General features: G+C 39.3%; 2 protein-coding genes across 5 annotated transcripts in view; one reads left to right on the plus strand and one right to left on the minus strand.

Moving 5' to 3' along the window:
- The window catches only part of ADCY7 (adenylate cyclase 7), a 57779-nt gene extending 49666 nt beyond the window's left edge, over positions 1 to 8113 (plus strand). Inside the window, exon 28 of one of the 2 annotated variants that reach the window (XM_024747320.1) lies at positions 8087 to 8113. The gene's annotated coding sequence lies outside the window, so the exon portion shown is untranslated. Of the gene's footprint in view, positions 1 to 4678; positions 5409 to 8086 lie in introns of those variants that run through there. The other variant, XM_024747319.1, reaches the window with a different exon arrangement.
- BRD7 (bromodomain containing 7) overlaps positions 305 to 16966 on the minus strand; it is a 38013-nt gene continuing 21351 nt past the window's right edge. Inside the window, exons 7-17 of one of the 3 annotated variants that reach the window (XM_024747326.1) lie at positions 13040 to 13224; positions 11914 to 12037; positions 11182 to 11257; positions 8585 to 8692; positions 7681 to 7816; positions 5451 to 5562; positions 3816 to 3872; positions 1669 to 1780; positions 1227 to 1370; positions 867 to 1010; positions 305 to 542 (exon numbers count right to left, since the gene is read on the minus strand). In XM_024747326.1, the coding sequence (XP_024603094.1) occupies positions 487 to 542; positions 867 to 1010; positions 1227 to 1370; positions 1669 to 1780; positions 3816 to 3872; positions 5451 to 5562; positions 7681 to 7816; positions 8585 to 8692; positions 11182 to 11257; positions 11914 to 12037; positions 13040 to 13224 (1254 nt within the window). In that variant the 3' untranslated portion in view covers positions 305 to 486. Of the gene's footprint in view, positions 543 to 866; positions 1011 to 1226; positions 1371 to 1668; positions 1784 to 3815; positions 3873 to 5450; positions 5563 to 7680; positions 7817 to 8584; positions 8693 to 11181; positions 11258 to 11913; positions 12038 to 13039; positions 13225 to 16966 lie in introns of all 3 variants that reach the window. The other 2 variants (XM_024747325.1, XM_024747327.1) reach the window with 2 other exon arrangements.

Here is a 16966-nt window from a genome sequence, read left to right on the forward strand (position 1 = left end):
ACTCCCACCCACTCTCTGCTCAGTGTGGCGACAGGTCAAAATCATTCATTCCTCACAAGGCCACTTTTTGAATAAATCATCAAGGTGAAATCTGGTAAGTCAGGAACCATTTGGTTATGATTTCCTTAATGAGAAGTACGGCAAATGTGGCAAAATGAGGGATTTCAGTTATTTGGGGAACTTCTTTTAATGGATGGTCATAAAAAGGCTGTTCTATTTTTTGAGCTTTTCTCTATCATTTCATCCTCAGATTTGGCCCCAGGGAAAGGTGACGGGGTAACTTAGCTGATATGCACAATACAGCTCACAGTCCCAGGTTCAGCTTTATTACCTAATAGAAGTCCAATCTCTGGAACATTAAAATTAATTGCTCCAAAGTTTAATTAAAAACACAATTTACAAATATTTAATATCTTCTGAAAAAGCATTTCCAAGTTAAGAATGAAAAAAATATATACATAATATATAATCAAATACCAGTTAGCTTCAAATCCCATCAGGTCCACACTCAGTAACATCAGTCTTTTTCGGTTCTTCAAAATCTGGAAGAAAAAACCCCCTTCATTCAGTACTTTTTTCCTTTTAATTAGAAAAGGTATGTGACGGTAAAAAAAGGGTAACTGTTGATAGCCCTTCTTTACTATGTTCAAGGTTAAAGACTAGGTGCATCACTGTGGCTTTTTTTTTTTTTTTTGGCAAATGTGTGAAATCTTTATTCCTTAGACAAGATGGAAAGAAAACTAAATAGTTCATATGTTAACAGCAGAGACAAAACCTTTCAGATGTTACTTGGAGGGGGAAGACCAATGTTTACTTTTACTCACACTTATTAGCCCTCCACTCTCCCGGGGACACAGGGCACGTACCTTCTGTTAAATCTACAAAGGTGTTTTCAACCACCGGGGAGGGGATGGAAATCCCCATTGCTTTTCGGACTCCGTACATGCTTACAATATCACCCGGAGTTACTTGCTGTGCAAGTTCTTTAAGGTTATTGGTCACTTGTTCAGCTGGAAAGAAAAATCAACATAAAGACAGTTCAGGGTACTGAAATGTGGTTCCTTTAGATAACTTAAAAAAGAAAAAAAACAAAAGCCCAATAAATATATAAGTGGCAAAAAATAAACTGTCCATGGTACTCACTTCAGTGTTACTTTACTGTGGTATCACTACTCAGAAATTTTCCCTTTAAGCACCCTTATTCTCCTACCAGAGGTACAACATACCAAGATGCATTTCTCTGTATGAGGGACCCAAGAGGCAGATCACGTTGGGAGGGGGTCTGGTGCTCAAACGCTCATTCTGGGCTTCCTGGAGCTCTCTGAGCAGTTTGGTGGTCTCGTCAAGTTTCCTCTGGAACACTTCAGCTTCTGTGTGGTAAGAAGAATGACTTACTAAGGACAACACGGACATACTTGCGTCTGGCCTTGTGCAGTAAACGAGTTCTGCGCTCTGGGGCTTTGCTGTTTATTGGTTAGTCTTCTCTCCTCAAAGGAGTGACCCCCTCAAATGAAAGCACCACCACACACATGCTTACGATTCCACTGAAGCATGGCCAGCCAAGATGTTCCTGTAGTGAATGGCTATGCTAGTCTGTGCTACTGTGACATTAAATCTTGACTGCCTGTGTCATGAAGTATTTCCTTCAAACCCTCTGGAGACACTTACCTTCCGAGTCAAAAACTTCAACTGGAGCTCCAAAGTTTGCTACTGCTTTCAGTGCTGTAAGCCTGTCTTGATTATTGGAGTCTAAATGCCCTGTTGGTTCGATTTCTGTAATCTGCTTTAAAAAAAAAAGATTAATTGAGCTTGCTAAGCCCTGACAGTGCTAGAATGAGAAATTAAGAAGATGGCTTGTGTTTGTAAGCCAAGCTGTAGAGTTATAATTCTGATGCCTATAAAAACCTTTAAAATGCCATTCCCAAATCCTGGCAGAAGTGTCCATAAATCACACTTCTTGGTAATGGAATGGTGTGTCTTACACAATCTGCATCACTTGTTTCATCACCACTCTAAAGATAAGCCTCGTTACTGCCGACACTGTGAAGCGCTTTTGGTGACTGTGACACGGCTGCAGTTTCTGAGGCTCACAGGCAGTGTTTCAGACTATACACTTGCACTCCCCTGTGGTAGATCTTGATCATAATAAGATACTTCCCAGGTCTCCTCCAGGCCCCAAAGCCAGGCTGTAGTATTGCACGGGAGAAACAAAATCCTAAAAAGGGTGGAGTTTTATTTTTGGAATCACAAGACTCGGAGTTTTCCATAACCCCAACACTGCTTTTTAGGAACAGATCAATCCTGACAATGAGTAAACAAAAGTTAATGGTTCCTTTTATACTTTGGTATTGCACTCTCAGCTCGGACAGTCTGAACATCTATTTCTCTACCGACATACGGGCTAAAAGTGCGTGGCGGAGAAAACCGTATCGGTACATATTGATACTTATGGTTTGCCATTTCGGCTGGGCCCTTACTTCTCTCATCAATAAACTTCTTACCCAGCTTTCTTTCCCATTCTGAAGCTTTCTTTCATTCTTGCCTGCTCACCAAGTACATGACCTTTCTTGGAAAATGACAGGATTTTGTCAGTACCATCTACATTTGCATCTGTCTTTACTTGATCTCACATCTTCAAGTTTTCTTTCCCTTCAAAGAGCTTACATCTCTCTGATCTTCAATGTCCCAGTTTTCCTCCAGTCATTTAACTCACGGTACCTTTATCTTGTCCCCACCATTTTACTGAAATTACTCTGATTAAGGTTACAAATGACACCTGCTGGTCTCCTCTTACTGGGCTTCTGTGCAGCATCTGACACTGCTGGACTCTTTCCTGCATTAGTCTTCCGTGGTTTTCCCACCTTAACTACTGGTCTCTCCAAGGTTCTGTTCTTTGGCCTTTTCCCAGCCTACGTGTTCTGCCTGGACAATCTCAGTCACCTAATACCTACAATAATTCTACCTTGACACCAATGACTTCCAGGTCCACACCTCCACTGATGTCTCAAATCACACTCACCAGCCCTGAAACCAAGTGAAATTTCTTCCCCTGGCAAAGGTGTGCTCCTTTTCCTGTATGTCGAATATGAGCTAACAATACTAATATCTACCTCGTGCAGGTCCTGTCAATTTTAGTTCTACTGTATTCCCCTTTATTGTACACCTTCATTCTCTTCCATTGTATTGTTATCTAAGCAAAAAGTTAACTAGCGTAAAGTCCCATAGCTTTTCACTGGTCCCCTCCCTCCAGCCCCTCTCTCGCCTCCACATTTGATCACAGCAGTCTAACTTCTAAAATCTCAACTTCTTAAGCACTGCATATATGACTCGTCATCATTTGGTCCTCAATACCTTTCCTCCTCTCTCCAGGTACCCTGTGGTCACTCACTTTCTGGGTGCTCTGCACATGTGCCTTGCCTGCTCAGATCTATTCAGGTCATTACACATGAAGTTCTACCCACTTCACACACCTGGCCCTGTGCTGCAGGAACCCTGTTGATCCTTCTAGACCCAGTTCATCCGGAAGTCCCTCTGTGAGGATCTCCTCAGCTGTCCAAAGCAGCTGGTTTCCCCAACCTGCGTTCCCACAACATGTACATTTACTCTGTACAGTAATTGGCTTTGGCTCCCTTGTTTACATGCGTGCTTATCTACTGCACTCGCTGCTACTACATTCCCCACAGGCAAAAAACGTTCTTCGATCTCAGGAGACACTCGATAAATATTTTTCTTTTAAAATAAAAGCTTTATCATTTAGGCTTTCTAGCTTATTCGCCATTTAAATATTTCTTATGAAGAGTAAAAAATATAATCACCTCCATTTCTTTTGCTGTGTCAAGCATCCTAGTCTGGCCTTCATCTTCAGGAGATGACTATAAGGATAAAGAAAAACACTTTATTAAAAGACATATAAAAAGGCAAATATCAAGGAAAATAGAAAAACATCACGAGTTTCACGGCAAGATAAAAGGAATAAGAATTATCAAAATATAATTTTTTAAACCAAAAATGAATTAGATATAATTACTAGCATTTTGAGAGTATTTTGTGAGTCCAGAGTACATATTACTGGTGACTTTAAGACTGACAGTTCTATGACCAATCAAGAAGCAACGTACATGTTTAAGAAGATACTTGGTAAATAGCATACAAGGACCTAAATAAATGGAGCCTTATTTTCAGCAATAGGTGGCTGAAATCTCTGACAAAGAGAAGATAGGAGTACTCCAGGGTGTATTCTACATAAAAAGAGGCAACACTTGCAGACAGCAGAGAATGTAAAGTATTCAAATGCTATAGAGAACATGAAAACTTCCCATAATCCTAGTCTTCAGAGATACTGCATATATGAACAATACATGGATCATGCAAAAGAATCAGTCATGATCTCTTATCTTTTCTTGAAAGGTTATACTGTGATTTAACTGATTCCCAGTTTTAAAAAATTATAAACACTGTATTGCTTATTTATAACTTCTATCTTAATTTGCTAGTATAAATTCTAAGAGGAACTGCTGGATCAAAGGGCAGAGGAACTTTAAATTTGAAATATATCGCCATATCAACAAAATGAAAGACATGCAATTTTAATTCAAGACTTTTAATTAGTTCAGGTTAATTGCTGGGAAGGGTATAGTAAAAATATTTTTGAATTGATGTAAAGCTGAATGTTTTTTAGGTCATGTGAAGAATGCAGTTTATGTGCTAAGATATAAGACTGTACAGCAGTTCTCACTGAACTTCAGGCGCTGACTCAGCTTTGCTGACAGGTCACCCAAGGACCAGCAGCCACAGGTACAGCAAGGGCAGAGGACAAGGCAACTACAGTCACAGCCACCAGGAAGAGTTATGACCCCCAGGAGATACAGGGTTCCTCTAACTATGGTGACAAGGACATTCTGGAGACCAACTCTCCTCTACACTGAAGGAACACTTTCTGGTTTTAATCTTTGAGCCAAGTCTCTGAATTATCCCAGATTATGAACTATGTCCAACTGAACTGGAGCTAGTTTACAAGTGTTAATACAATACAGCAATGAGGAAGCTTGTTACTTTTTTACTTGAGGCTCCACCACTGTATTATTACTATGTAATAAGGAAAAGGACATTCCCTATCATTTTAGTCAACTTAATGTCAAGCCAGCGAGCAAGACTTCCTTTTTTGTTGGGGCACAGAACACGAGCTGACTTCTGAGTTATAACCCCGTTTTTGATTCCTACGTTTCCAAGATGAGGAGATAAAGACAACCCTCTGGCCCTCACAGACCCTGGTAGCCGAGTTACGCGTTTCCGTTCATTGTCCTCCACCCATGGTCTCCACCCGGGCTGGGCTGTCTTTTCAGCGGAATGGAGTTCAGCTGTCACACTGGTAAATCCCATGGTTTCATAACACTGATGACTAACACCCGAGGGCCAATGATAACTCACTGTTTCTTTAGCAGCATTCTTACCATCTCCAACTCCTGCAGGGTTCTAGAATGTCCTCCTTTTGTTAAAACATCCAGTAAACTATCTGCCATAACATTTGGATAATCTTGGCATGTGGCCAAAAACTCATGGATGCTGAAAGAGAGTGTGTTGGGAAAGTCACTTTCATACAAATCATCTCCACTGGCGTAACCTTCCTATCATAGCCAACTGTTTCATTAGATGCCCTTAAATTTATACCCCATGATGTGAAACTTTCCATCTGGACACAACACTGTATTTACATATTTACCAGTGATCAAGTTATCATCACAAGAGAATTAAACAATACCAAGAACACCATGAAAAGGAAATGCTCCTGGGGAAAACTTCAAAGAAAAACAAGACCTCAGTGGTGGAGGGGATCAGGGCTCAGCCTGTGGAATTCTTTGCTTCTCCCCTTCACTTCTTCCCTAAGGTGATCGTATTCACCTCAGGACTCTCACATATACTAAAAGACTCTAAAAGTCACACCTCCAGTTTGGACCACACTCTTTGGACAGCTCCATTTGGAGGTCTAATAGGCTCAAAATGTCCAAAATTGAGTTGCTGGATCTTCCTCCCGAAGTAGTCCTTCTAAAATCTTCCCCTTCTCAGTAAAGAGCAATGTCATCCTTTTAGGCTTGGTCTAAAACCCTGGAGTCCTCCTTGACTTTGCTCTCTCACACCTCACTTCAGTGAGTCAAGAAATCCTACTGGCTGACTACTGATCCCTTCTCAGCACCTCAGCCACCACTCCCACGGTCCAGTTCTCATCTGGATTATGACAGCTGTTCCTCTGTTTCTTCCCTTGCCCCCCTGCAATCTGTTTTCCACAGAGCAGCCATAGTGCTCCTTTTAAAATTATAAGCCAGACTTGGTCACTACTCTGCTCAAAAGCCACCAATATTTTCTCACCTCACTTAGAATAAAATGCCAAGTCCTTACAAAGATCTACTCCCACCAGTTATTTCCCCTACTCTTCCTGTCCCTTACTGCTCTTCTTGGTCTCTAAATGTGTCAGGCAGGTTCCCACCTCAGGCCTTTGGCACAGCTATTCCACTGGCTGGAATGTTCTTCTTTCAGATGGCAGCAACGCTTGCTTCTTTACTTCCTTCAGTTTTGCTCAATGTTCACTTAGCAAAGCCTTCCTTGACTACCCTATTTAAAACAGCACCCCTCTCCCAATCCTAGCACTATCTTCCTTTACGTCTTTACTCTTCTTCAAAACACCTGTTACCACCTGACAGGCGGGCATGGGTCTTTGTCAGCATTGTTTCCCAGGGGAATCCCCAGTATCTAGACGAATGCCTGGAAAATAAGGCACCTGCAATGCCTGTATGTGGAATGCATGGATGAATAACCCAGAAAGAATTTATTCAAGCTGGTGAGAAGAGGTCTAAAGGATATACAAATGGCTTGATCTTAAACCACAGTCACTGACTAAGGACCCCTGCCTTATAAAAACACTGCCGCCACTACCACCATACATATATAAAAGTGAACAATCCCCCCTTTGTCAGAACACCAGGAGACTGGTTAATCTATTGGGTTAAATTCTTACATATGACGAAGTTAACAAAGTGCCAGGGCCAAGGAGGAATAACCCAAGTTCAGTGTCTCACCCCAAGCCAGAATCCCAGTAAATCAGGACATTTCATTATGTTGATGGGATGCAAAGTACCCAACATCCTAAATAAGAACACAAAGTTATCTTCCCACAGAAACAATAAAGGATAGTTGAGTGTAACTGCAATGGTCTACTGGTACGTGACGGGTCAAACAGGCTTGGATGTGGGTTGCATTAGGAATCGAATCATGTCCTACCTCTGATCTTGGGGAAAATGGGTTGTGGCTTCCCAAACTGATCAAATTTGGAACAACTCACTGACACACAAAACTGTTACAGTAAAGCAGGTGGCACGTCAACATTTTGAAGCAACAAGCTCCTGAATTTTAGTAAGCATCTTTAAAAAGATATTTTTGTAAGAATTAAAATACTACAGATGCCAACATCAGAAAATATTAGGGAGATACATTCTTTCTTTAAAATATATGGTCTCTATTAAAGAACGATGATAACTAGGGGTCTATTTAATTACTGTCAATTAAAAAAATTACTGAACACATTTTCTACCATTTGAATAACTCTGTAAGTCTATCAATAGATCACTTATATATATCAGTATTTTAGGACAACGTAGCACTCAGAATACTGACGAACTGGTGACTCACCTGAAATCACTCGGGAGGTCAGAGTCTTCCCCATAGGTTGAATAGATTAAATCAGAATCGTCCTTGCTGATGTTTGCAAATGTGGAGTCATAATGTGGTGCATAAGAACTGTAGGGTCCATAATTCAAGTATAACACTGTTGATAAAAACACACACACACACACACACACACACACACACAAACCACAATACCATTCTTTAACTTGTATGTCAATCTATATTTTTATTAAAGATCATTCCCTTCTAACTTTGCTACTTCATTGACTGGCATACAAATTTAGGGTAAACATTTTCTCCAAACATGTATTTGTGAAGTCACAACTCAGGTGAATCTTTGCCCACAAAGCAGAGAGGAAAAAAAAGAAATAACAAAACTCATTTTGAATACTAATACTGATTTTTTCAGGGGCTTCCCTGGTGGCACAGTGGTTAAGAATCCACCTGCCAACGCAGGGGACACGGGTTTGAGCCCTGGTCCGGGAAGATCTCACATGCTGCGGAGCAACTAAGCCCGTGCGCCAGAACTACTGAGCCTGTGCTCTAGAGCCCGCAAGCCACAACTACTGAGCCCACATGCCACAACTACTGAGCCCACATGCCACAACTACTGAAGCCCGCACGCCTAGAGCCCGTGCTCCGCAACAAGAGAAGCCACCGCAATGAGAAGCCCGCGCACCACAACGAAGAGTAGCCCCCGCTCGCTACAACTAGAGAAAGCCCACGCACAGCAACAAAGACCCAACGCAGCCAAAAATAAATAAATTTAGAAAAAAAAATACTGATTTTTCAGTTTCTTAATAAAATAGCTAATTAATGTTGCAAAAATACCATAAAGAGAGTGCTTCTTTTCCTCAGCTCCTTGAGAAAGAAGAGAAAAAACTTGACTACCATGTGGGAGCCTTACCTGGAGTTACCTTGTTCCTTTTATCTTCTTTGAACCCCTGCAAAGTATTCACTCCAGACTGAAGTCTTCCAGTCGTCATTCCCAGTCTCACAGGGCAGTAGCCTGGTTCTAAAACATAAGAGTGAGCACGGTGGAGGCAGCTCATGTGGCAGTGATCCAGATGGTGCTCTCACTCAGCGTCTGTGCGCACACTGCTTCATGCCATCCACGTGACTCTGGGCAGCCCTTGCTCTACCCATTTTTAACATAAGAAAATCTGAGCTTAGAAAGGCAGGAACGTACGTGGACCAAAATCTGGTCCTTTTCATTATACTCTACTGCATCCTGGAATTCTTTATAATCATGTTGCACTTCACTTTAAAAAACATGTTTAAAGTTTTCTAAACATGGACTTTAAAAAAATTTTTCTTTTGGCCGCACCCCGCAGCATGTGGGATCTTAGTTCCCCCACCAGGGATCAAACCTGTGCCCCCTGCATTGGGAGTGTGGAGTCTTAAGCACTGGACCGCCAGGGAAGTCCTGAAGGTCGGATCTTTTAATGTTAAGATGATGCAAGTAAACCAGTAGAAAAGGTCAAGTAAAAGACTAAGGGAAAATACATGATTAAAGACAAGAACTCATAATATATTCAGGATAAGTGAATCTGAATTAATCTGAGGCAGACTTGCACTGCAGGGAAGAATAGTCTTTAAAGATGTGAGGTCTGTAAACCAGGAACGAACCCCTGTAATGATGCTAGAAGTCTGTGATACAAGCATAAGAACTGAGAAGGATGGTATCAGGAGAAAACGTGGTCTCTAACAAATTCCAACAGAAAGGACACTTTCTCTTGAAGAAGAGACAAGATGATTTTTGTAGCACGACCACCCTGGAATAGAGTCTACTGCCACATGTGATCAGTGTGATAAAATAAACGCACTTGTGAGAAACTTCAAACACCTAAATCAGATCTTCCGGAATTTGATGTCCTAATTGGTACTAGTGCCTCCAACCAGGAGGATGGAGCTGAGCCAGGGACATCTTCTGCCTTAAACCAGTAAACTGGCCTCCTGGGGGAGCTGCTGTGTGTGTGTGTGAGGAGTCAGGTCAGCGTTGGCCACATTTGATAATGCCTACAGAAGCAGGAAATCCAGAAAACCAGACCAAGAGCAGAGACCAGACCCCAAGTACAAAGAAAGGGGCAGATCTTAAGGTGTGACCTAAATCAACTTAGCTGCATCACCAAATTTTCATCACGGCTATACTACAGAGAGCAATGCTCTCAATCCTGTGGCATTTTCTGTTTTCTTTTTCTCCCCTGTGGCATCTTCTTTGACACAAGACCCTAAAAAGTTCGTACGGAAAGTTCATATAAAAGTAAAAAATGAGTTTTGTTTTGAAAACGTAGCACCAGTTCCTTTTCTTCTAAGTAAGGAGGCTATTAATGTTCTCCTTCAGCATTTCAAGAGTGGAATGCAATGCTCAAAGAGAACACTGACAGGCTTGCGTCAAATGCACCAAGCTCTTCTCTGCTTCAAGGTGTTTTTTTTACCTGTTATTCCCCAATCCCTTACCCACCATTTTGGGATCAACCTAAACATCTCTTAAGGAAGCCCTCTCTGACCCCCAGACACGAGATAGATATATCCTGTTACTACTCTGCCGCTCTGTTCCTCTGATGTACTGATTCATGGTGGACAAGTTGCCATCTCTTTACATGATTCTTTTTGTTTGTGTCCTCCTTTCCCCACTCCACAGAATGTAAGGGGGACTTGTCTCTTCCTGTTTTGCTCCCTTTTTACACCTAGCTCCACCTCAAGCTCCTAAGACAGTGTCTTGCTCATGGCGAACAATAAATAATGGAGACTATTTCCTGAAGTGCAGGAATTTTGTCATTATTCATTTTTGTTATCTCCAATTAACTCTCTCCTAATGGTAGTATGAAAACAGATATTTATAAAATATTCTCATGCTTATCACATGATTCTCCCCCCTCAGATGAATGACATAAATTTCCCATTCTTACATCAAGGTTTAAAATATTCCCTATACTACTTCCATTAAAATATCATTTGAGAAAATGTAAGTATGACTTGAGTTTCTAAAATAGTGATCCCCAACCTTTGTAAACTTTCTATCAACCACAGTGAAAGATATGTCATTAACTATATATTATTCCATTCCCATTAAGGTACTACATGGCATATATATTCATTTTATTCCCTGAAATTAAAAAGTCAAGTTAAATTTATTATGCCATAGTCTGAGGGTTTTGAGATACTTCAAGAAATAACTGAGCCTTTATACCAGAGTCTCTTAAAACCAGGGCTAGAAATGACTGCCTAATATTTTGGCTTTGTTAATGGTGGGTATGATATTCCAGGCACTTTATATTTTAAAGAAAACTTGAACTGTAGTACTTATTTGGGATGAAATAAAGTTAGGCTAGCTGTTAGTATGAAGTACACGATGCCTAGCCAAGTTCTTTATGGATGATGATACAGTTAGGTTTATCAATATTCAGACTTGTTGCTTTAAAATGTTAACCCGGGTTACTGCTCTTTTCCAAATTAGCATCAAGTTCAAAGTTCATGCACAGTCTAATTCTGTGAACTTACCTCCTACAACAGGATCCACAGGATGGAGAAGTCCCAATGTTGTTGTTCCATCTGGTTTCCTCCTTTCAAATTCACACTGCAATGACCCAAAGTATTCAAATGGCATGAACAGTTTTATATACCATATGTACATATGCTGCTCATCAGAAAACCTTACCTTAGTTTAGTCAAGCTAATATTACAGGTAGCGATCATCACTATACTCAGATATCAACTTTCACACCTGTCTCCATGCACACAGGTGTTGATGGGTTAAAGAAATGAAGGTTAGAGAAATCTCAGAATTTTGAAGAGCTGTGTGGGTCCTTAAGGTCACCGAGTTCTGTTCACTCTATTAAAAAAGGATACTGAAGGCCAGGGAAGGGGAGTGACTTGCCCAAAGTCATGTATTAATTCATTTGGTTTTAGAACCAACGTGCTATACAATATGACTTGAAAAGACCAGTACATAAATGTTTTCTTTGTAAGCTTTAAGTCTGTGGTTCATTTTCCAACTTTAGAACACATTAACATCACTTAAAAAAACGAACAAACCCAAATCCCTTTATCCAGTAACAGGATAATACTATATACTTTACAAACCAAGTATATTATTCCTTTTTCTTTTTGTGAGTGTTCTCCTTAAGAACTCTATGGCAGATATGGATTAAAAGGACACAAGCAACTTAAAAACTGTAAGTTTCAGACAACCCGAATCAGTAGGTAATGAAACGAAAGGAAAAGCTTGATCACCTGACTATTAACAAGCCGCCTGGTCAGCTTTCCTCCAGATTCCTTAACAATGCGGTCAATCTGCTCCTGCTCTCTTTCTACATTATTGCTTTTAAATTTATCTTCAAGTACATCTTTGTCTTTCCTGAAAACACACATTAGTACTAAGTAAAAAAAAAAAAAGATAAGATGAAAACATTAAAATGTAATTCCAAATATGAATACAACTAAAGTGGAGAAATTTGCACTACTGACACCAATTAAAACTTTGTTCCTTAATGACCTGGTAAGGGGCCCTAATAACACACCAACAGTAAGGCAAACCAAGTAGTTGGCTAGTTCCCTCCCTTTTTGTGTCCAGTGTTACTTGCTCTAAACGTTTTTCTTAGAAGATTCACAAAAATGAAACTCCACCTCAAATATGTTTTAAAGGGGGAGGGGCACACAATTTGTATTTATTAAGTTCAATATTTAAAATTAAAATAAATGTACATTTAAAATGTATAAATCTTAGAAATATAACAAAAACGTGTCACAAGTTTACTTTCTTTGCATTATGACAGCAGAAATCGCACACTGCTAACTAAACCCTTCTCCCGGAGTTGACAGCGAGGTGCTGGGCATCAGAGTAGGCAGTGGTGTGAGCAGGATATACACGACTGCGTCCGGCCATGCCAGCTGCTGCCCAGTAGGACCAGTGGCTCATTACTGCTCCTACCAGCTGGCACTGAGTGGAAAACATGCACACATCTCAGTGATAGCCCATCTGTTTAGAAGGTAGCTTTAACTGTCCTTAGCCTTAAGTACGGTCTCAACTCCTTTGTGGAATGAAATAATGAATACACTTTTTTCTTAAACAAAGAGTTCTACTAAAATAAACTCACAGACAATTATGAGTCCCTAAAGGTAGTTTACTGGTTTTAAAACTACTTTCATACAGAACAGACATTCAGAACTATTTTCTGAACTGTGTTTGGACAATTCCATATAATGCTTTGCATGAGAAGAAGGGTATCAAATCATCAAAATGGACTTTCAGGACAAAACCCAACCAACCATGGACCCAAGGCAGGCCCCCAATCAGTATTTTCTCCCGATACTGGTGTGAAAAAGACAGCTTAACCTTAATATTCCAAAGATTCTTTACTTTTTATTTTCCTTCTTGGGACTCTTGAAGCCTTGTGCCTCAGTGTCTCCAGAGTCTTCCCTCTCTCTTGGCCAGCAGCCGCCGTCCTCCCCACTCTGCGAGGTGTCTGTTCTATCTTTCTGCTTTCGACTTTTTTGCAAGTCTGCCATGAAGTCTATGCTCTGCTTCAGGCTCTGAATTCTCTCCTAAAAATATTCAAGAATATTCTTATTGAATGTTTGTCATTCATTTTGAAAGTAATGCATTTTTCCTCCACAAGAGTTTGCACTTATCCTGTTATTAACTAGGGAAGAAAAACAATTAAATGTAATCATACCAACAGAGTAGAATATTTAGGAACCAGGACAATAAAGTCTATTCCTTCAATGCAGATAATTTCCAACGTAAGAGAATGCTCTATAACTTTGCTGCATCATCAAAAAGTTCACAGAAGAGAAAGTGTGAATAAATACTAAGTATTCTTTGCAGTACTAAATTTAAAAAGTAAAATTTAGTTTAATAGGATGTTAAAGTTTTATGTTTAACAGAATGGTTTTATCTTCTGAAATTTAAGAATTATCAGGTATTTAAAACCTAGAGCATGTGAACATCTGAAGATCCCTTACATTCTGGTATCCTGGGATAATCAATGATGATTCTGGCATTTTTCTCTGTGTGAAAACATGCCTCAAGGAGAATAACAAGGCTGCTAGCCTAGTTTCTTTTTCAGAGTGCATAATGTTCTAACCAAAGAAGTATTGTTTCTGTTTTGTGAAACATGCTGAATTTTCCACTGCGTTGATACGCTGTGAAATTTTCATGGTGGTTAAGGACCTGAGGTTTCTGGACAAATGTTAAAGAGGCAGATTTGTTCCCAGTGACTATTCTGCGTTTTATTTCTGAGTGTTGTCACTGGATAAAATATGGACTGCAGTCTCCTCAGGGCTGCACAGCAACAGCAGGGAAGACTTCTGTGGAATAATAGAAACTAGAACTGGAAGGGACCAGAGATCATTCAAATAAGAACAGTGTAGCCCAGAAATGCTAAATGACTCACCTAAAGTCACAGAACCAGTGACCACAGACCAGGCCTCTTGTCTCTCACGATGGGGACTTTCCTCATCATACTCTGCTGTATTAGCAGTACAGACTGAGAGCCTCAAGAAGTGAACCCTATTTTTACTGGACTATAATTTTAAAATAATCTTAAAACTATTTAAGCAATATATTTTATGGTAGACAAAGACATGGGTAGAGGAGAAAATAAATACCTTGTTAATTTATTATCCAGAGAGGAAAAGTGTTAACAGGTTTAACATTCTAGTTTTTTCTAAGCATTACACATATTAGCAAATTGGAATTATAATGAACATTTTGTAACAAGCAAAGTTTTTTTTTTTTCAGTTAATAAACTGCAAGTATCTCCCTTCTGTATCATAAAATATTCTTAACAACTGTATAATATTTCATCCCATGTGCGTCTCATGGTTTAATTAACGACCCTTACTGGACATTTAGCTTATTTCCAAGTTTCTCCTATTATAAATAAAAGTCTCCAGGAATCTCTATCTCTTTAGAATAAATACTAGGAGTAAAAATACTAGGTCAAAGGGAATGAGTATTTTTAAGGCTTCTGATGTGTACTACCAAACTGCTTTCTAGAAAAACTGTAACAATTAATAGTATTTGAAAGTTTCACCAGTGTTTGAAATTTTCTCTGAATCCCTGGCAAACTGATTAGTACCATTAAAAAAAAATTACTAATTTGATTTTTAAAAACAGGTTTTATTTTAATACACACTTAAAAAATACTAGTGTGTGATTCTTTCTGTGTGCATTTACTGGCCATTTGTGTTTCCCCTTGTGCATGTCACTTAAGCCATTTCTTAACTCATCTATTTCTAGCACCTGAAACGGAGGTTGGCACATAGTAGGCACTCAATAAATGCTGGTTAAATGAATGGGCTTAGATCACAAAGTTCTCAGTAACCTTTTAATTTCCATTCTAGAGTTTTATAAAGCAGAACCTACATTTAATAATGTTTTCAGATTTTTAGAAAAACATAATATGCATAAAATTAAAATAATTCAATTAGAGAAATTTTCTAAATTTCAACACAAGTCATGGAAAAAAACTGAGTTTAATTAATTTTAATTTGAAAGCAATGTCTTTCTTTTTTGGTAACTAAAATGTCTCCAAATCAGCATACTGTTTATTAATTCTCAATTTTACAAATGTCCAAAGGGTTTGATTCTTTGCCATTAGTAACAGCTAACACCTACTGAGTGCTCACTCACGTAGCAGGTATAATTTTATAAGGTAAGTACTACTGTTATGCCATTTTACGTGATGGGAAAAAGGCTGAGAAAGGTTACATGGCCCGCGTAAGATCACACAGAGTCTCAATAACACAGCCAGGACCTGAACCTTGATTAGTCTGATCCAAAGCCACTATGCTATGAATAGTACTGTTTATACTATAATGCAACATTTAGTATTTGGGAAATCAAAAGAATTATTCTGCATATGTCCACTTTTTATAAAAATAACACATCTACTAATAGTCACCTAATAGTCACTACTTGTGTGTAACTGAAAAAATGATGAATGACTGCTCTACAATCTTTACACTGAATTCAAAAACAGTTATCTTTGAAAAGACACCATTCACGGAAGGGTGTACTGGGCTCTCTTGGGAGATGTGCTATTAAAAGAGTAATTCAGAAGGTCTAAATTTAAACATTTAAAAATCACTACTGTAAGGGTCTCTCCCATCTAGGGTGGAGAGAACAGTCAACAGGAAGCTATAACACAGGATGCGTAGGGCTCCTCAACAGGAAGAGATCTGAAAAAAGGGAAGACAACAGAGAGAGAAAAGGGAAAGTGGAAGAGAAAGGTTTTCTTTCCTGTGCTTCCAGCCATCCCATCCCCAATAAAATACAAGAGATACTGGAGTCGTTTACATGTTATATTAACTACATTATTTAAAGATGAGAAAACAGTGGTAGATCAAAGTTGAAAATTTTACTTGGATATGTTATGTTTGCGAATTAAACTTTATCCTAAAAATTCAATGTACATATTTTGGAGTGACTAAATACTGCATTTGTTGGGTGCACTTTTACTTCAAATACAAAAATAGCAAGTATTTTGCAGGTTTTTAAAACTGGAATATGGTTCTGGATTCTGAGTTTTTCTGCAAAGAATGGGATAAACATTTTATATTCCCCTTTCCTCTGCATATTTTGCCAAAGATGGGTAACTGGCTTACATTACAGTTTCCCAAGTCTCTAGGAAAGGGTGGGAATTGATGTTGTCTAAATTTTAGGAGTGCAAGAATGAACATCAATCCAAATGTTTTTCTTTCCTCCGTTAAGTGGATACAAGAATCTTTCAGAGCCAAGCACACAGACACTAAGACGTCTGCGCACCAAGGCAATTCTTTAAATGTAAAACTGTGATACAAATGATCACCATAAAAATTGGAAAACCATGTGCATCTACACATGACTCATTTCTACTATTCTCTAACTCCCTTGAATTTGAACCCGAGCCCTTGATTCTGATTTCTTTCTCCTCATACCCACTCATTTCTCTTTGCAAAATCCCTCTCACATCTTGTTCTTCTTGATCTCCTCCTTACTCTAGTTCTTTCTAAAATCAGCACATTAATGCTAGCAATTATCTTTGAGATCTCAGATTAAACCTTCTTCTCTACAGATAAGAACACTGAGGCCCAGGGTGGTTAAAGGGCCCAGGGTGGGCCAAGGTCCAAAAGTTAGTGGAAAAGAGCTAAAACTAGAACTCAGTCTTCTGACTTCCCGCTGTGATAAGGTGCCAGGTTTGCCTCAGTTAATTTTCCATCCTATGCAGCGTTGTGAGTAAAACCTCAAAAGACGTGATTTATCTTGTGAGCTCTCCTCTTCTCCCAGCAGATGCACATGTTC

The sequence above is a fragment of the Neophocaena asiaeorientalis genome, unplaced genomic scaffold (assembly GCF_003031525.2).
Source record: "Neophocaena asiaeorientalis asiaeorientalis breed wild unplaced genomic scaffold, Neophocaena_asiaeorientalis_V1.1 scaffold438, whole genome shotgun sequence".
Lineage (NCBI taxonomy): Eukaryota > Metazoa > Chordata > Mammalia > Artiodactyla > Phocoenidae > Neophocaena > Neophocaena asiaeorientalis.